Genomic DNA, 21243 nt, shown 5'->3' with positions numbered 1-21243 from the left:
TGGACCGCGTGACCCATTACGTATATACCAATTGAATACAATTAATGAAAGATCTATATTGCCCTTATACTATTTGTGAGGGGGGTGTACCGAAGCGGGGCTCAAGGATTTATGGTTCGAGACTGATTGGTTAAACTTTACCATACAGAAGGTTGAATGTGGCGAAACTACAGTTGATGATCGGTCATTCAGCTGAAACATGGCAAGCAAGTAACTGAATGACAGAAAAGCTTTGTGTTTCCATGGATGGCTTGAACGAGTTCGTTGAAATTCACCATAGACCATACCGTGTCCATCAAACTAATAGTTGGCATCCGGCCCTTAAAGACTGTTTATTTTTCATGACACTTAGTTGTTTGAATGGACCGGTCTGGAGTTCGAATCCCCTTAAAGACTGTTTATTTTTCATGACACTTAGTTGTTTGAATGGACCGACCCGTTCAAACACAGCGCATGCGTGACCCATTACGTATATACCAATTGAATACAATTAATGAAAGATCTATATTGCTCTTATACTATTTGTGAGGGGGGTGTACCGAATCGGGGCTCAAGGATTTATGGTTCGAGACTGATTGGTTAAACTTTACCATACAGAAGGTTGAATGTGGCGAAACTACAGTTGATGATCGGTCATTCAGCTGAAACATGGCAAGCAAGTAACTGAATGACAGAAAAGCTTTGTGTTTCCATGGATGGCCTGAACCAGTTCGTTGAAATTCACCATAGACCATACCGTGTCCATCAAACTAATAGTTGGCATCTGGCCTTTTTGATATGCAAACGTCGAGTGGCATACTAAATATCTCTGGCAACATCCTTTGCGGCAGTTGCCTTGTGTATTATATTGTATTCTGCCTTCAAAACACACATTAGAGTCATTCATGTTTCTTAAATAATTTGGGTGCAACACTCGCTCTTTTCTTTCCAAAAGGAGTTCATATTTTGTGCTTGTTTCAGATTTCAGGTTTAGATTTTTTTTGAAAATTTTGCAGTACTAATTGGCTTTTCTTGAGTTTCTAATGCTTTTCTTTCCATTACGCAACACAACTGACATGTGCCCCAAAAGTTACTTTACCAGCACAAAGTTTTCATAGCTCAGTTGGTTAGAGCACTTGTTTAGTAAGCGGGATGTCTTAAGTTTTTGAAGGATTTTTTTAAGGCGGGATGTCTTAAGTTGAAGTATGAATGAACGCAACTTATTTTCTTTTATTATTATAGAGTTTTGTTCTTCGGTCTAGTGTGGGTTAATTTGCTAAAACAGTAGGGGGTATTTGCAAAACTATAGTGAAGACCGGCTCAGCCAGCATGGCGCCACTTGTCACGTTATGACTGGCTTTGGACCAAATTGTCACATAGGCTGCAAGTTGTAGGATGGTGGAGTGAGGTTTTATAAGTTTTGGACCAAAACATCACATTCCTTTTTTTAGAAAAGGAGGCCTCGCCCCGGCCTCTGCATCGAGGGATGCATACAACCATATATTAAGCAAACATAGTCGTCACAATGTACAAAACTGATGAAAGGAAGAAAGTAAAAAAAAACAGAAAAAGATACATGGCGATCATCGCGCCGAGGCCTGAAGTGGCTAAAAGATATAAATGACTAAACACCTATCCTATTAATATGCCGCCATCCAAACCGGTTGAAGATACCCTGTGCTACCATCTCCCAACGGACACACCCAGTAACCATAGGCTCCCTGGCTGCCACAGAAGTTAGTAACGACCATGTACGGATCAGTGCGGTAGTTCTGAAGATGACCTGCAGAAAGTGAATATCACGAAGTCTGTTAAAAACCAAATCATTTATGCTATTCCATAAAGCCCATAGAAGAGCACATGCTCTGACACGAATAGATTTGGCCAATTGAACATCAATTCCCTGTAACCACGTTCCAAATAACGAGTTCAAGTTAACAGGAGGAGGGATGTTAAAAGCAATATGAATTAGCGCCAAACAAGTTTAGCCATAGGACAGTCGAGAAAGAGGTGCTAAATACTCTCTACCCTTGGGCAGAAGCTACATCTGGGGCTACCTTTCCAATTCCGTTGGGCCAAATTATCCTTAGTTAAAATAACTCCCTTGTGAACAAACCACAAGAAAACTTTAATTCTAAGAGGCACTCTGACCTTCCAAATATGTTGGGATTTTGGAATAGGTACGGAATCAATAAGATCAGAATACATGGATTTAACCGTGAACAACCCGTTCAGTGTTAATCTCCAGGAAATTCGATCAATCCTATCAGAGAGGTTAACCTCCATTAACCTTCTAACCAGATGCAACCAGGAAACCCATCTATCACCAACTAAAGATCTACGGAATTGAATATTAAGGGGTATCTCACGAAATACTGCCGCAACGGACACTTGTCGACGTTGGGCAATATGGTACAGCCGCGGGTATTGAAGAGCCAAAGGCGCATCTCCTAGCCAGGAGTCTTCCCAGAATCTAGTCAATTCGCCATTACCAATGATAAACCTCGATCTGTGGTAAAATGAGTTCTTTACCCGCATCAGACCCTTCCAGAACGACGAGTCTAATGGTCTAGCCGTAACCTGAGATAAAGTTTTGGAGTGAAGGTACTTATTCGACAGAATTTGTACCCACATTCCTTCGGATTCCATCGATAATCGAAACAGCCACTTGCTGAGAAGACATCTATTTTTGGTCTCCAAATTTTAAATTCCTAAACCTCCTTGATCTTTAGGGCGGCAAATAATATCCCATTTAGCCAGCCTATACTTAGTATTAACCTCATCACTTTGCCAGAAGAAGCAAGATCGGTAGAAATCCAATCTTTTTCGTACCCCCACAGGTATCTCAAAAAAAGATAAGAGGAACATAGGCATACTTGTTAATACTGAATTGACCAGCACTAACCTACCTCCGTAAGAAAGAAGCTTGCCTTTCCAACTACTAAGTTTCTTTTCAAACCGTTCCTCAATGCATTTCCACTCAGCATTTGTAAGTTTACTTTAAGTGCATCTAGTGCCCCTTAGTGATTTTGGTGGTTTGAAGACTTATAGGTTAAGTATCTAATGTGTTTGTGAGTGTACACAGGATCTATAAGTCATCGAGGAGTTTGAGATATTTGAAGAATATCGACCCCTAAAAATATATGTCTTCAGTTGAAGAGATTGGTCTGAAGCTGAAGAAATGAATCGCGAGGAATCTGCGATGAAATTGATATTCCTCATGAAGATACTGATATTGAGAAGTGCGGTGGTTCCTAAAGAAAATCACTCTAAAGAATTGAAGCATGAAGATTTACACTTTCTGTTTTACTTTCTTCGCATTCGAGTAATAGGAACACCGTACTGTTAAAGGGGGTCGAAGTTACACCATGGAATGAATTTCCTCATGATGCTCAACCCAAGCCTAATCCTACCAAAAGCCTCAAATGAGGAATATGAGTGACATGAGGACTCTCACAGTTGAGGGTTCCGACCGTTTCGATAGCCACGCCAAGTCACCGGTCTTATCCACTCCAACAGTCATATTACTTAAGGGCATTAGTGTCAAATCATGTCGGGATGCTCCCAGGCTATAAATAGCCACCCCCCACAACCACTAGTTGGTTGGCTGCTCCGTTAGAAACTGACACTTGTCATAAGAGCAACCCAATTCTTCAGAGCCTTCGAGAGTAATTCATCAGTGAGGAAATACACCATCCACCGAAACCACAAACCAAACCTAGTGATTGAGCATCACTGAAGAAGTTGTCCCTGTGTGGGACTGAAGCCTTTTACCTTTGAGGACTGTGCATCCTCCAGACGGTTAGGCGTCATGGTCTAGAGCTTTCCAGCAGTCAATTGTGGATCGTCGGGTGACCAAGTTTGTGAGGGTTTGGAAGTCTGCCCTGAAGACTTACCACGAGTGTTGGGCGAGGACTGTGTGTCCTTAGCTCAAGGAGAATACGGTAGAGACTGTGTGTCCCGGGACTGGGTGTCCTTTGGTTTCAATACCAAGCCACTCCAAACCAGATGTACGACTGTCACATCAGTTGGAACTGGGTCATCAACGACTGTCTTCACTGAGAAACGGGTTCTAATTCCTCAACTCCTTACTTTCCCCATATTATGTGTTGATGATTTTCAGTGTGACTGTTTGAAGAATTTGCTGAAGACTTTCTCTGAATTTCCTCAACCCCAAATTCTTCACGTCAGTTAATCCTCATCTGAATTCTGCGTGCCTGCTCACTGTGCAATCTGTTTTCACATTCTTCACTTTGAAAAACTGCTGTTGTGAAACTTTGCACTTCTGATCCTTTACTGTTTCCGCTGTAAGTTAGTCATCAGTGAGGAATTTCCTCAAAAGGAATTTCCTCAGTGATGAAATTCTAAAAATCTCCTATTCACCCCCCCTCTAGTCAATAGAACGCACTTTCATTTACGATGGTGAATGGGAATTCCTAAGTACGTAAAAGGTAAGTCCCCAGCCACACACCCAAAGAGCTGATTATAAATATGTTGTTGGTTTTTGGCTTCACCAAAACAAAACAACTCACTTTTATTGAAGTTAATCTTCAGCCCAGATAACTGTTCAAAAAGGCAAAGGATGAGCTTAAGATTTTTAGCTTTGACTAAATCATGCTCCATGAAGAGTATCGTATCATCAGCATATTGTAGAATAGATACACCCCCATCCACCAGATGAGGTACTAATCCACCTACAAGGTCCTTTTCGTTAGCTCTCTTAATCAAAAGAGCCAACATATCCGCAACAATATTGAAAAGAATAGGAGACATTGGATCTGCTTGTCTTAGCCCCTTAAGTGTCTGGAAGAAGTGACCAATGTCATCATTGACCTTGATCCCGACACTCCCTCTTGTAGTAAAGGAATCTATGTGCTTTCGCCATACCTCATCGAACCCCTTCATCCGCAAGGTTTGTTGCAAAAAGGACCATTTCACTTTATCATATGCCTTTTCGAAATCCACTTTAAAGATCACTCCATTAAGTTTCTTTGAGTGAATTTCGTGTAAAGTCTCATGGAGAACCACTACCCCTTCAAGTATATTACGCCCAGGCATAAATGCGGTTTGCGAAGATTGCACCACAGAATGTGCCATCTTTGTTAGTCTATTCGTTTCAACCTTTGTAAATATTTTGAAACTAACATTAAGCAAACAAATCGGGCGAAACTGCTCAATACGGGTTGCCCCTTCCTTCTTTGGTATCAACGTAATAGTACCAAAATTCAGATGGAAGAGCTGAAGGTTACCAACGTACAAATCATCAAACATTGCCATAAGATCCGCCTTGATGATATGCGAGCAGTTTTTGTAAAACTCCGTCGGAAACCCATCAGGACCAGGGGCCTTGCCACTCTTCAAACCTCCTATCGCGTCAAGCACCTCTTTCTCCGAGAAAGGAGCAGATAGAGACTCATTTTCAGCCTCACCGACTTGAGAAATATCTGCTACCTGGTGCTCGTCCATAGTCACAAAACTATCATGGTGAGCACCAAAAAGCTGTTTATAATAGTTTGAGATGTACAATTTTAAGTTCTCATGACCTACTATTGTACCCTCATCCTGTTCAAGCTGCACTATCCTCTTCTTCCTGTGTTTACCATTGGCTACTAAGTGAAAGAACTTAGTGTTATTATCTCCAAGGATGATTGCTTTAACTTTTGCTCTATTCGCCCACTTCATTTCCTCCTCTCTAAGAAGAGTACGAAGCCTTTGTTCGGCCTCAAATCTGAGTTGACGATCATTTTCATCCAGCAAACAGCACTCAGCCTTTCGATCCAGCTCATCTATAAATTTAATGAGCCTCTCCCGCTCATCTTTATATGTCCCCGAGACATGCTTAGCCCAACCACGAAGGTATTGTCTTAGGTGTCTAATTTTATTTTGCCATCGTTCTACACTAGATGTACCACCCGAAGTCCTATTCCATTCCCTGGCAATCATCTCCATAAAGCCCTCTCTTAAAAACAGCTGGATTCGAAAGAGAAACTGTCTCGATTACCCATATGCGATGCATCCCCAGTATCCAACAGAAGGGGGGTATGATCGGAGATCGCCCTTTGGAGTGCACGAACTGTAACCAAAGGGAATTTCTGTTCCCAATCAACACTAGTAAGAACTCTATCTAACTTCTCAAAAGTTTGATTCGGTAGGGAATTTGCCCATGTGAAATTCCTGCCTGAGAGTTCTATCTCGCGCAATTCAAAGCTCTCAATAATAGTATTGAACAAAAATGGCCATCTACCGTCAAAATTGTCATTATTATTTTCATACGCCCATCGAATAATATTGAAATCACCACCTATCAGTAATGGCAATTGCTCATCACAAATACGAACTAAATCCGTCGAGAATTCAGATTTAAGTTCAGGCTGAGCAGCCCCATAAACCGCTACAAGAGCCCACCTGAAACCATCCATTTTGGATGTGATTTTAAATTTGACCGCAAAATCGCCAAACACTACTTCCCTAACCTGTAGTGTGTCACATCTGACTCCAAGTAAGATCCCCCGGATCTTCCTCTTGAAGGTAGACAATGCCAATCAAAATCAATCCCTGCGGAAAGAGAACTCAGAAACTGAGAAGAGAACTTATCTCTCCCTGTCTTCAAAACGGCAATAAAGTCTAGCTGATGCTCCACCGTGGCGTCAGCAAGGAATCTTGTTTTAGCCAAGTCACGTAGACCTCTGCTATTCCAAAAAATTCCTCTCATCTTTCATCGTAGAATTTCTTAGCGGTCTTAAAACGGGCACTCCTACAGACAGCCGACACCGGATAAACTTCTCTTTTCCATGAAAGATGACAAAGAGTATGTAGTTTGTACTATCGCGTGTCCACTAAACTCACTCTAAAATGTACTGTATTTGCTGCATGATTTGTTACACAAATAAGAATTCAGCAGGGTTTCAGTTTGCATGTGCGTCTAGATTTCGGAGGCTTTTTACATCAGAACAGGGGGAAAGCTAAGGACTGGAGGTATGTGTTGTTTCTTTTAAGTTTATCTAGTGTGGGAACACGATTCGAACCAGTTGGCGCCAACTGTTGATTGGGAGAAGAAAATGATTTATCAAATCTGTTATTCATGTCAGAAGTGATTTTCCTAAACTGCTGCAGGTTAATTCGCATGTTCCAAACTGTTCAGTAGTAGAATTTGAGATACACAGAAGGTAAGACAGCAAGGCTAGCAAAAGAAAATAACTAAGAAGAACGCTGTGAAGAAGTAATTTATCTCAGAGTCTCAGATGTACATTGCTCGTCCATTCAAGACACTAATACTCCCTCCGTTCCAAAATAAGTATCGATACTCGAGTACAAAAGTTATACTAGTTTAGTATAAAATTTACGACACTTATTTTGGGACGAAGGGAGTAACTGCTTTGCTCGCCCTCGATAGAACCACAAAATTGAACCAAAATAATCCTATATGGGATCCACAAATGACAGCTAACACTACACGGAATCTAGTGCTCGCAGCACAAAACAGCACACGCAAACTCAAACTTATGGAGTCTTTGCAGCAGTAACTAATTCCGTGGATGGAACTTGCATAACACACCAGATCGGCTCAGGCTTAGTTCTGCCAACAAACTGAATGCGGTGGGCACTCGACACGGAGTAGCAACCTTTGGCGATCTCATCTTGGTGCCATACCTTCGACTGGAGGCTGACTTGGAAACACGCTCAGAGTATGGGTTTGTCAACCGGGAGCAAATTGAGAGGAACACCTGAACAATCACAGCAAAACGAGTTTGTGTCAAAAGCCTTAACGATCACGACAAATGTAATGTGAGCTCTATATATAAACATGTGGTTACCACTTCTGACGCATGACACGTCATCACTTTTCAAATGTACCCAATGCCGAAAGCTCCCACACATTGTGGACTCTGAGGGAAGGGATACACGCATTACCCTTGCTTCTTTCTGGCAAAGAGGCTGTCTTGAAGTCTGAACTTTCAGGGCACAAGTGGAGATATTTTACAGGAGGTAATAGCACCCCAAGTCGTAAAACTTGCAGCACATGTGATGATTTGGTCCTACAACTTGCAAAGTGCACCTATTTAGTCCTATAACTTGCAAGTCTTGTGCATTTTTAGTCCACAGCCATTCACAGCGCGCCAACTGGACAGGGTGGGTCAGGGTTGGTCGTTTTGCGCCCAAGCCCTTGCATTTATCAGTTATTAATCGACTGTTGTCGGTATCTAAGAAAACACCTGAATTTAATAACCCTAATAACTCTTGTTCCAAACGACGACGGCAACTTTTCGTCTCTGTTCTTTCCTTCTCCCTCGTGCGGCGCTTTTCCTCTTTCTTCTTTCCTTCTTCTCCCTCATGCGCGACAGCTTTTCTTCTCCTGATGGCGTCACCGGAGTTCTTCGGCGGCCGGGAACCGCCTGCCTCGACCCACCTCGTCCGGCCGCACTCTGTTTACCCCCCAGACTACGGTAGTTCTCGTTGTTCTCTCTTGTCCCTGGTGATCTCCTCCTCTCTGGTTTGCTGATCCATGATTTGCTCTGGTGAGAAGAGTTGCTGCTTAGTATTACATATGCTGCTGCTGATTCATGCTTTGCTCTTGCTCTGGTGAGAAGAAGAGAGAAGAAGAGTTGGTGCTGATTTATGGTTTTAGGTTCTGTTATTTAGGATTGTAGAAGTTGTTGTGTTTTTGTGTGTGTGCAAGTTACATTTTCTTGTTAGATCTTGTGAGAAGAAGAGTTGTTGCATCTGGTGCTTAGTTTTAACTGAACACATCTTGTAGTTTTAACTGTATTTTGAACTGTTTGGATGCAGTGTGTGATTCATTAATAAGAAAAAGTGTGTGCACTCCTTTTTTCACACTGAAAATTGAGCATGGTGGCATTTTCCTAGGAGCAGTCAGCGAGCTGGAATATTACAACTTTTCAGTGGAGGTGCTGGACTATTTAGATCCTGCCACATTTAGTTATGAAGTATTAGAACAACACCTAAACTGGTTGGGATATCCTAAGAATAAGCACATCATCTACTGGTGTTTGTCGATCTCATCTTGGTGCCATACCTTCGACTGGAAGCTGGACTTGGAAACACGCTCAGAGTATGGGTTTGTCAACCGGGAGCAAATTGAGAGGAACACCTGAACAATCACACCAAAACGAGTTTGTGTCAAAAGCCTTAACGATCACGACACATGTAATGTGAGCTCTATATATAAACATGTGGTTACCACTTCTGACGCATGACACGTCATCACTTTTCAGATGTACCCAATGCCGAAAGCTCCCACACATTGTGGACTCTGAGGGAAGGGAATTTATAGACGCATTTCCCTTGCCTCTTTCTGCAAAGAGGCTGTCTTGAAGTCTGAACTTTCAGGGCACAAGTGGAGACATTTTACCGCTTCCGAGCTTTATTAGTAAATAACAAAATGAACAGAAGGATGATTGACCTACTGACCTTTTAAATGGTCACTGCACGGCTCCGAGGTTCGGCTCACTCAGAATACCAGGACAAATGTTTCATTTACTGTTATTATTTGGATAAAAGAGCCATGTCCTGAATGCCAACTGTGGAACTCATTTTTGGTTGTAATTGTTCTGCAGGACCTGAGTAATGAATTTAGGTCAGAAAATGGACAAGGCAAAGGAACTCAGGAATATTGATGGTTAGTCATTACCTAAAACTGTAAAGGATGCTAGTGGATTATATGCACTACACACCAGATGACGGTTGGTTACTACAGGTACTTTGCCGGAACATAAACACTGATGGTAGCACACATTGATTAAGTCCAGGAACAAAGAATCACCATACAATGATACCGTTTGAAATGTGTTTTAGCATTAAGCTGTTCAGAAAAGGCTAAACCAACAATAAGGGAGGTCCGCTTCCTTGACCATATAAAGTAACAAGACAGAGGATGAAATGGAGGCAATGAAGCTTCACTATAACTTCGGTGATGCTCATCCACCAAAATTGTTAATCCCATGAAACAGATGCTACCCAATCACTAAGAAGATGGCCAATGAGTGCACAAGCGAATTGTCCAATGCTCCGAGAGAGCAAAGCACAGAACCTGCATTGTTCCTGTAACACAGAGGCTAGTGATAATTATCATTTTGCATACCAGCAGAAACCATTAAATTTGTTAGTATGGCCTAGTATGTTATAGAAAATTTCTTACATGATATTTTCACAAGTTGTTTCACAGTTTTAAAACTTTGAAATATCTATCAATTAAACACATAAGCAATGCTTAGAAATGTCATAGTTATAGATATTGGATCTATGTCCTTGTAAAAACCAAATGGATAGTCTGGAGGAAACTGCAATTAATTGTTCTTAATCTTGGTTACCATGTCCCAATTCAAAAGGAAAATCTCATTTGCACATAAAAGTGATAGTGCTAATTTTTTTATGTGTTGCAGAACATGAAGACATAGTAAGAGTATTAACTCGTGATGGATTGATGGGCAAAGTTTAAAAAATCATGATGGGCTCATGCTATGGTCATTGTTTAATCAATGTTGCTAACCATTAGTCCTCTAAAAAGAACCTGGAAGAACCAGAGACTGGTTATATGGACCGGCTGGTTCAACAGGATAAACCAAAAAGAACCTGCAAGAGGAAGGTTTATCCGGTGTCTGCGATTTGCAGAAGCGCGAGGTTTAGAACGGCTAAAAAAAATTATGATGAAAGATGAGAGGAATCTTTTGGAATAGCAGAGGTCTAGCTGACTTGGCTAAAAGAAGATTCCTGTCTGATGCATCATTACAGTACAACCTTGACTTTATTGCCCTAATGGAAACTGGTAGAGATAATTTTACTTCTCAATTCCTAAGAACTCTCTCCGGCGGTATAGACTTTGACTGGCACTGTTTACCACCAAGAGGAAGGTCTGGTGGGATCTTACTTGGGGTAAGGTGCGAAACTCTGGAAGTTCGACACGTATCCTATGGGCACTTTGCGGTCAAGTTCAGGGTGAGATCAAAGCATGATGGTTTCCAATGGGCACTGATGGCAGTATATGGTGCTGCACAACCTGAGCTCAAGATGGATTTCTTGGCTGATTTAGTCAGGCTGTGCGGTAATGAGCAACTCCCGATCCTCGTTGGAGGCAATTGTAATATCGTTCGCCGGAAGGATGAAAAGAACAATGATAATTGATGCCAGATGGGCATTTATGTTTAATACTATCATTGAAAGTTTAGATCTTAGGGAGATTGAGCTTTCAGGTAGAAAGTTCACGTGGGCAAATGCTCTCCCTAACCCAACTATTGAGAAGTTGGACCAGATCTTAACCAGTGTTGAATGGGAACAGAAATTCCCTCTTGTTACGGTAAAAACTTTGCAACGAGCTATCTCCGATCATGCACCGCTGCTTGTGGAGTGTGGTGAACCAACCCTCAAGGGAAACAAGAATGTTTTTTATTTTGAGCTAGCTTGGTTCGAAAGGGAGGGATTCCTAGACATGGTAGCAAGAGAATGGACCAGTGTCAAGCGGGGGAGATTGAACATGGACACTTGGCAAAATAAAAGTAGGTACTTAGGCAATTTTTAAGGGGATGGGCAAAACATGAAAGTGGGATTTATAAGGTGGAAAAGGAGAGACTCCTTAACCTTATAAATCACCTTGATATTAAGGCTGAGAGAGGTACTCTGCTTGCCCAGGATAGGGCGGACAAGGCAGAGGCTGAACAAAAGCTTAAGCATCTTCTGAGGGAAGAAGAGTTGAAATGGGCAATGCGAGCCAAGGTGCGCCAAGTGGTAGAAGGGGATGACAATACTCAGATCTTCCACTTGATTGCAAATGGTAGACATAGAAAGAAAAAGATTTTTCAGTTGGAACAAGACGAGGGTACAATTGTAGGTCACGACAACCTAAAGTTGTACATCTCCGATTACTATAAACAGCTTTTTGGTGCTCGTGAGGATAGCTTCGTGTCGATGGATGAGGGAAGGGTTGATGATATACCTCATCTTGGTGAAGCCGAGAATGAGGTTCTGTCGGCACCTTTCTCCGAGAAAGAGGTGTTCGATGCTATTAGGCAAATGAAAAATAATAAGGCACCGGGACCGGATGGGTTTCCCGCCGAATTTTATAAGAAATGTTGGCACATTATTAAGGATGATTTACTTCCGATGTTCCATGATTTGTTCAATGGCCACCTACATCTTTTCCACATCATTCTTGGAACGATCACGTTGTTGCCAAAGAAGGAAGGGGTTGTGTGCATTGAACAATTCCGTCCTATTTCAAGATTTTCACTAAAGTAAGCACAAATAGGTTGACAAAGATTGCACATGAGGTTGTGCAACCGAGTCAAACGGCTTTCATGCCAGGCAGAAACATACTAGAGGGTGTGGTTGTCCTTCATGAAACGCTGCATGGAATCCACTCAAAGAAACTAGACGGGGTCATCTTTAAAGTGGATTTTGAGAAAGCATATGACAAAGTTAAATGGCCTTTCCTCCAGCAAGCACTTCGTATGAAGGGTTTCGATGATGTATGGAGAAAACATGTCTATTCATTCGTACAAAAGGGTAGCGTTGGAATTAAAGTTAATGATGACATTGGACATTATTTTCAAACTCATAAAGGCCTACGGCAAGGGGACCCAATGTCTCCTATCCTCTTCAATATAGTTGCGGACATGCTGGCAATTATGATTGGGAGGGCAAAGCAGGAAGGCCTGGTCGGAGGACTGGTCCCACACCTAATTGATGAGGGTGTGTCTATACTGCAATATGTTGATGAAACTATTCTGATTATGGAACATGATGTTGCAAAGACCAGGAACATGAAACTGGTCCTTTGCTTGTTTGAACAGCTGTTTGGGTTGAAGATCAACTTTCACAAAAGTGAACTTTTCTGCTTTGGGAAGGCCAAAGGAGAACAGGATACATACAGACAGTTGTTTGGGTGTGCCTTAGGTACCTTGCCTGTTAGTTATCTAGGTATACCAATACATCATCGGAAGTTATCTAACAAGTAATGGAAGTGTATGGAGGAACGGTTTGAGAAAAAACTAACTTCCTGGAAAGGAAAGCTATTATCTTATGGTGGTAGGTTGGTCCTCATTAATTCAGTCCTCACCAGTATGCCAATGTTCCTACTTTCCTTCTTTGAGATTTCGGTTGGGGTGAGAAAGAGGTTGGACTTCTATAGATCACGTTTCTTTTGGCAAAGTGATGAGATCAAAAGAAAATACAAACTATCTAGATGGGATATAGTCTGTAGACCCAAAGAGCAAGGTGGTCTTGGGATTGAGAACTTAGAGGTCAAAAATAAATGTCTTCTTAGCAAATGGTTATACAAACTGTCGGTGGAGACACAAGGCATGTGGATACAGATTCTGAGAAATAAGTATTTATATGCTAAAACCTTGGCGGAAGTCACCATGAAACCAATGAGTCACCCTTCTCGAAAGGTCTAATGAGAATGAAGTCGTCGTTCTTTCAGAGGACTAAGTTTATCGTTAGGAATGGCGGGACTACAAGGTTTTGGGAGGACACATGGCTGGGTGAGACACCGTTAGCCATGCAATACCCTTCTCTATATAATATTGTGCAGCGTAAGGGGGCTTATGTTGCTAATGTTCTTCAGTCTGTTCCTCTGAACATTCAGTTCAGACGAAGTTTACAAGGCGATCGGTGGATAGCTTGGATTGATCTAGTTAGGAGGTTGATGGAGGTTAACCTACCGGATGAGGCTGATAGACTTCATTGAAAACTCTCTCAGACTGACATCTTTTTGGTGAAAACAATGTACTTAGACCTAATTGACTCCGGATCGATTCCGAGATCTATTCATATTTAGAGGATCAAGGTCCTTTTAAGAATCAAAATATTCATGTGGTTCGTTCACAAGGAAGTGATTCTCACGAAGGATAATTTGGCAAAACGAAATTGGCCAGGAAACAAAAGTTGTGGCTTTTATAATCAGTTAGAGACAATCAAACACCTCTTTCTCGAATGCCCGTTAGCAAAAATTCTTTGGACTTCCATTCATATATCCTTCAACATCGCACCTCCAACTAGCATCCAAACGTTATTTGGGACGTGGCTGGATGGAGTAGACATCAATGTGGCAAGACAGATTCGCCTAGGAGTTTGTGCGTTACTATGGGCTATATGGAATTGCCGAAACGACATGGTCTTTAACAGGATTTATAAACCAATTTTTTGCAGGTTTTACACAGGGCAACTTCTTTCATCCGTACATGGTCCCTACTCACTCCTGCGGAGAACAGGGAGTGTTTGGCTACTGGATATACCTGATGGGAGATGGTAGCTCAGGATTTCTTCAACCGGTTTGGATGGCGGTTCAATAATAGAATGGGTGGATAGGTTTCTAGTCCTATTTTACGCCGGTTGTGGCCTTCTTTTACTTTCATTTATGTACTTTTCAGCCTTTTCATAGGCTGATTTGGACTATGGACATTTTTTGAGTTTTTAAATAAATGTGGCCGTATGCATCTTTCTGATGCAGAGGCCGAAGGTGAGCCTCCTTTTCTAAAAAAAATAGTCCTCTAAAAACTTATGTTCAGCCAACTAAATATTCCAAGATTTATTTTGTTTGATCTGATACATTTTCACGTAACAAGATATTTTCCGTGTGCAATCTGTCCCTTTAAAGAATGTTGTCACGATACAAGCAAAACATATAGAAAATGTTGGCACGTTACTGAAAAAATCATGTTACTAGATTTTCTCTTCAAACAATAAAAAAAGTTGACATATCAAATTGCGGTCATGTTACACTCATTTACAAAATATAATTACGCTAAAAGATTATTTTTCTGATCCCGTCGACAATATTCCTCGACTATCATCATGTTACATTGTTTTTAAGTTTCATTCACTGACACACAGCCAATATGGCAGGAATGCATAGCAAATTAGCAACATGTTTTCATACTGTCAATTGATACTGTCAAAATGCATTGTTTGCTTCTATGTGAAATACTCAAATATAAAAGCCAATGATGCATATTTAAGAGTTATGGGTGACCTATTACCTCCTAGTCATCATGTTTAATCTGAACTGTTGGATCAAAAGGACTGAACAGTCCAGAATAGTTTAGGAGTGTCTTAAAACTTCTCTACAACAGCACAAAATAGTTTAGGACCATCTTAAAATTTCTCTATCATTCCGTACAAAAAGGGAAGTTGCATAAGAATTAAAGGGTGGCTATATTTGTGAATAAAGAAACACTAGATATATGTACCATTGATTATTGTGAATTATCATGGCAAAATATCAGCAGCTTCAGAATGTTCATACAGTTGATCCTTCACAGGGATTGGAGAAATAAGCCGGATCCTACACCTTCACTTTGTATTGCTGCTTACTTGAGAGACAGAAAAAGGTGAGTTTTCTTCTTTTGTTGGTAGCTGACAGCAAAGGGCAGGTGCCTCATTATGCAAGTGTTAGAAGTGTTATGAGAAGATAGGTGCTACTTGATACTTACTTTTCAATCCAAATTGGCAAGCACGCTGGATATAATTCCATAAAAACAGAACTAGAGGCCAATTTGCAGCATCAATCTGATTTATTGAAAAAAAAGGTCCAATTATTCACAAGCCTGCTTCCTGTCCTGAAAGAAGATTGCAGAATGCATTACCTTAAATGTTCGATACATGAGCATAAATTGTAGATTCAGACATACAAATTGCTTACCTGATGAGATTCTGTTAAAAAATGGACATATTCATCTATAGGTCCATCAGTTGTCGCCTTAGTCTTTATATTTAGTATCTACTATGCAGCTACGGCACATGAAAGCTGTAATGCACCATTCAAAAGTATTCGCGGAACAAAAGTACCACGCCTCCTGCATAAGGAATTTAATAGTTCTGGTTAGAAAAAGGGAAGCTGCATAAGAACTGTTTATAGGATAGCTGTGTGTGTAGATACAGAGATACAGAAGTATTGAACGGAATGTGAATGAAATCATATAAATCGATGAGCACAAGTTGATTTTCCGTTACTTACTGGCAGATTGGCGTGCATATGCAGAGCAATGGTGCCTGGCAACCCATCAGATTTAAGAAGCTAGCCGGCGTGTCAGAATTTAAAGGTTAAGATAAGCACGGATAGTGGGGAAGTTCACTTTAGAGAAATAAGAAGAGGATGCAACAGGTGGTACCTTGGTTATGTACTCGTAAATTTGGGTATGTTCCTTTCAATTTCTCAGCTTGCTCTTTTTGATCGGCGCTAGCATACCCTAGACTTAGAAATTGCAGCGAAGTGGGGAAGCCCTGCTCTGGCAGTAATCGGAGTTGAGGACAACTACTGACCTTTAATGTTTTGAGAGACGAAAGGTGATGTAATCCTTGAGGGAGGCACTGCAGAACCTCACAAAGATCAAATCCTAGTGTCCGGAGGGAGGTGAGGAGCTGGAGTGCATTCTCTTGCTCTTCCGTGAAGCCTTTTTCCCGCATATCATTAGAGAATACTAACTCATGGAGGGTGGCGGAGAGGTGGTTGCAAATGGGAGCAACAAGCACCGCCGAGATGCTATCCACCTTCAGTTTCTCCAACTGGAAGGAACCCTCTTGCATTATTTTGGCCATTGCCACCTCTGACAGCAGATCCGCAGCCACAGAGTTGCCGCTCAGGTTCCGTACCTCCAATTCCTTGAGGTTGACTGTGATGAGAGGATTGAACCCATCCACAGTTAACTTATCGCACATTATTAGCTTTAGATGGGTGAGAGACGTGAGGTTTGAGAGCAGAGCCATTGACCAAATGCTTGACTCTCCCCAAATATCAAGCTTTCTGAGGGAAGCAGGGAAAGGATTGGTCATCGGAGCTCCCATGGGCCACCGAGAAAACAACCTGTCGCAAAGCATTATATTTAATGACTGGAGCGACGTGGTGTCCTGGAGTCCCCCTCCATCCTCCGCAGGCAGAAGAACCAGGCCTGCCAAGAAACTGAAGTTCAGTGCCTGCAGTGAGCTGGACGATGGAAACTGTATTACTCTTTCCTCCTGGTATTCATCTCGAGAATTTATCTCCAATTCAGCAAGGGCTGGGCAACTATTGAACACTTTTGACAGCAATTTCCCGGTAAGCTGAGACACATCTACACTGAGACTCTCAACTTTATCCATGTTATGGAAGACAACACTGCCATCCAGTTCTCCGCAGAACATGCCGTCGCACCTTCCGACAGCTAGTTTTCTCAAGGATTTGAGCTTTTCGAGGTCTGTCCACGAAATGTGTGATACATCTTCAATACGCATATCCTCTACTTCACCCAGATTGTGGAAGGCCAAAGCACTGGCATACTTTGTAACAACCATTTTATTTTCATGGTAAGAAAACATTTCCGAGCCATTTCGAATAGAAAAACATGTTAGGGTGGAGGTGTGAGGCATGGGGGGCAGACACAACTTGGGGCAACCATCAACGTAAAGCATGCACAAATTGGTACAAGACCACTCTGAGAAGGGCAATACACATAGATTGGCACAATTTCTGCAATCGATGCTTTCAAGACTAGGAAACATATGGCAATTAGGTTCCACAACCCACCGGACAAGATCAGACAAGTCATGAAACAAAACTTTCTTCAACCGCACAAGACATTTGCCTCTAACACCACCATAGTCAGGACCAAACTGACGCAGTCCAGAAATGCTCTTCAAGCTGAGTTCCCTGAGATATGGTAGCTGCCCAAAAGGTGGAAGGATTCCCCATGACACGCCGTGTAAATGGAGAGTCTCTAAATTGTTCACCCGTGTGTCAGGACACAACCAACTAGGCCAGGTGTTACCACCTTGATTTATAATGCCAAGTGTTGTAAGGTTAGAGTGTGGTTGAAGAGCATCAAGAATATCAGCATCTGTATAAGTCGGATGCTCTCTGCCCCAAACTAACGTCAACTCTTTCAAATCACTTTTCAACGCCAATTTAGCGCTACTAGCTTCTTCCTTGGTTGCCACATTTTCAAGATTATGTATACTGAGTGCTCCCCCAAGCTCTCTCAATTCCCCCAACTCTCTTAAATCAAATCCAACACTTCCTTTCTTCACATGGAATTCTTTTAGCTCCCGCAGATACTTCATCTTTCCAGCCTCAGGAACATTGGAGTGGAGTTCTTTTCTAGCGAAGAAATCGCGTAAATTTACAAGACGACCAATGTCTTTAGGCAAGTTAGGACTTCCATGCCAACTAATTAGGTCCAAGAATTTCAAGTGATAAAATCTGGATAGTGTACTAGGTAAAGTCATTTCTGTGCCATAGGGTGATCGAATTTGGAGGTACTGGAGGTGGATAAGTTTTGAAAACCTTTGTGGTAGAGATTCAAGGGACGTCACTGCTATAAATAGGACGCGCAAGCCTTTTGTTTCCATAAATGTATCTTTTAAGATCTCAATGATTCTTTCTTCATATTTTCTAAAAATCATCAATGTCCGTAGATTTACAATGTCTATCCTTCCCTTTAGTTTACCCATTTCTTCCCTAAAATTTTCATCATATCTATTCTCTATGGTGATGGATATGTGCCGAATAGATTGTGGGATGGCCTCAGCTCTAAAATCCAGATCACTTATATTTAGGCATTCTTGTGCAGAGACACTCCGAGATAGTTCATGCATTAAATCATGCATTACATAGTATGGATGATCATCAATAACCCCCTTCATGAGAAAACCATTTTCCACCAGACCTTCCATGTAATCATTATCGCTTGGGTGGCTAGAATCAATGATACCTATTGCAATCCCAAAACGATTAATTTCTGAATCGCTAAACCTATAATCTTCAGGATAAAGGGCACAGTATGAGAAGCATTTTTTCAGATGGAAAGGAAGGTAATGGTAGCTAATTTTCAAAGATGGTATGATGTCATCATAATTTTTCTGGTTTTGCCACTCATGATTGTGAAGAACTCCATTCCAATGTTCCCGGGAAAGATTTTTCTTCAATAGTCGACCAACTGTTTTGGCTGCTAGTGGGGAGCCTTTTAACTTTCTTGCAATTTCTCTTGCAATACCACCTAACTCATCTTCATAATCCCTAGGCTTATGTTCACCAAATATACATGATTCAAAGAATGTGAAAAAGTCATTAGACTCCAAGCCTTGCAGCTCTACTGGATTAATTGTTTTCATCATTCCTGCTAGTTTTGGGAATCGAGTTGTGACAAGGACCATGCTGCCTTTGGCTTCCCCCTTTGTGAATGGGGCTAGCAGGGTTTTCCACTCGTCCTCACTATTGCATTTCCATATATCATCCAAGACAATTAAGAACCTTTTGGACTTAAGTCTCTGTGCAATGGATTTCTGAAGCTGGTCTAGATTGGCTGTTTCACTTGCAGTTTCATTTTCAGTTGGAGGTATGCAGTTATGGATCTGCTGGGTGAGTTTCAACACATCAAAATCAGTAGATACACACATCCAAACCATAACAGTGAAGTGCACTTGGGTCCTACTATCATTATACAGGTGTTGGGTGAAAGTTGTCTTTCCAATACCCCCTGGGCCAACTATAGGAAGAACAGAAACAGTTTGACCTTGATGTGTGCCACTTGTGATATCATCAACAATTTTCTCAAAAATATCTTTTCTCCCATACAATTTATCCTGTATAATTGTTGATCCTATGTGAGGCCGTGTTAAGGTGACAGCTGTGCTGTTGCTTGGAATTTTGCTAAGCAAATCGGAGACGGGATCACATAGGGAGTGTATGTCATTTATCACTGACTTGATTTTGCTGGACATGGCCACTCTGTCGAAATGTAACCTATCGACATGGCCGCCATCATCAGCACTAGCAGTAGCAGAGTTGGTTGCATAGTGGTGTGGGCTATTGGCAACAGCGGTAGGAGCAGAATCATCATCTTGCGCACGTGAGCAAGAAAAGCATGGAAACCAGTTACCAATAGTGTAGCGAAGAGCATGGAGACCATGGCGAGCATGGCCGCGGAGGCCATCGCCGAGATCCGGCGCAGCATAGTGGGTGCCGTCGAGCTGGTCCTGGATCGTGAAGTAGTGGAGCTCATCCAGCAAGTCCTCCGCCTCGTCGGCCTTGTTGCTCAGCTTCTCCAACAAGGCCGGCAGGGCAGTAACGTTGCTCGCGTCCCTCCCCTCGGCCAGTTGCAGCAGCCCTTGTGTGTGCATCAGCTTGGTTTGGATCTGCTCGGAGTTGTGGCCGAGCTCGAGGCTGTCGACATACGCGGCCACCAGGTCTTCGGACAGCTTCGTGAGCACTTTGCCAAGGAGCGAGCTCGCCGCGCCGACAGCCGCCTCCATCCGCGCACCGATTCAACTTGCCGAGGATTGAAGTCGTTGGGACTTGGGAATTGAGAATTGAGAGTAATACGGGCAGAGAAAGCAGCAACCTATGTCAGCTATATATACACTGATCGCAAACCTATAATCACGGAGCTTCTACCCTCCCACTCCTCACGGATCAGGTAATGTCTTAGTGCACTCAAAGTAGACTATTTTAAGATACATTGGCAATGAGAGCACTCCATGTGTGCTAAAAGGTAAAAGCAGTGATCAGGGGATGAGATTTTGATCTCCTTGCGGGTCAAATAATCCACTCTCTCTTTCCTTGCGATGAAGTAAGGCATCTACTTTAGACACCTGCGCCGTTCCACTTCCTTCCCAGCCAATGATTTATTTGTCCAAAATATAAACTAATTACAAAGCTTAAGAAATTTGATATTGTTCATAGTTGTGTGTAGGACTAGGACCAAGACGTCCGTGACTATAAGAGGACCTTTGGAAAACTTGTCTTTGCAAAGTGCTTGAAGCAGCAGCATATATGCACGCAGCCAAATGAAGCAGAGTAATTATGCTTTGCTTTAATGATCAGCAAAAGTCACCAAAAGCATGGGAGGAACACCATACTTGGATTGGCCTTTAAAATAAACTACTCCTAGGATACTTCTTTACCAAAAGCAGTGATGAGATACGATTTGGAGCTCCTGGTACAACGCTAGGTATCTCCTGGTACAGCCGCCATGCTCGCAATCCAAGTATCCAACCGACCCAGCTCGCCGTCCAACTCCCATCTCACCCCTGCTCCGCCAGGTTTCGTGAATACAACCGCATGCGACGGCAGCTGCCATAGTCGTCATAGCCAAGAGCTGATCATCTCAATTCCCAACCTCCGGTAGCCGGATCTATTAAATCCGGCATTCGTGTCAAGAGTGAATGTAAAGTGTTGCAGGTTAATTCGCATGTTCCAAGCTGTTGTGTCGTACTCGTACTAGGAAAATTACCGCTACTTGAGTGCCTTGGAATATATGATTGATTGCATCAGGCGAC

General features: G+C 42.1%; 1 protein-coding gene across 3 annotated transcripts; it reads right to left on the bottom strand.

Moving 5' to 3' along the window:
• Positions 1–7382: 7382 nt before the first annotated feature.
• Positions 7383–20295, bottom strand: LOC123449197 (disease resistance protein RGA2-like). 3 transcript variants are annotated; one of them, XM_045126328.1, is made up of 11 exons: positions 16104–20295; positions 15950–16009; positions 15635–15788; positions 15426–15551; positions 15183–15305; positions 14973–15056; positions 9629–10038; positions 9409–9557; positions 9179–9315; positions 7794–9088; positions 7383–7703 (listed from the first exon to the last, which is right to left on the bottom strand). In XM_045126328.1, the coding sequence occupies exons 1-2, from the start codon at positions 20215–20217 to the stop codon at positions 16002–16004; spliced, it is 4122 nt and encodes a 1373-aa protein (XP_044982263.1). In that variant the 5' UTR covers positions 20218–20295; the 3' UTR covers positions 7383–7703; positions 7794–9088; positions 9179–9315; positions 9409–9557; positions 9629–10038; positions 14973–15056; positions 15183–15305; positions 15426–15551; positions 15635–15788; positions 15950–16001. The 3 variants fall into 3 exon arrangements, with proteins under 3 accessions (XP_044982263.1, XP_044982272.1, XP_044982280.1); XM_045126337.1 differs by having other exon boundaries at positions 9014–9088; XM_045126345.1 differs by having other exon boundaries at positions 15183–15298.
• Positions 20296–21243: the final 948 nt, after the last annotated feature.

Source organism: Hordeum vulgare, chromosome 1H (genome assembly GCF_904849725.1).
Source record: "Hordeum vulgare subsp. vulgare chromosome 1H, MorexV3_pseudomolecules_assembly, whole genome shotgun sequence".
NCBI classification, from domain to species: domain Eukaryota; kingdom Viridiplantae; phylum Streptophyta; class Magnoliopsida; order Poales; family Poaceae; genus Hordeum; species Hordeum vulgare.
The sequence above is the reverse complement of the archived record's forward strand: the minus strand, read 5'-3'. Positions and strand labels throughout refer to the sequence as shown.

What these genes read in the sequence shown, in the direction of transcription:
- LOC123449197 (XM_045126328.1), bottom strand. Translation starts at nt 20,217, where the DNA reads ATGGAGGCGGCTGTCGGCGCGGCGAGCTCGCTCCTTGGCAAAGTGCTC.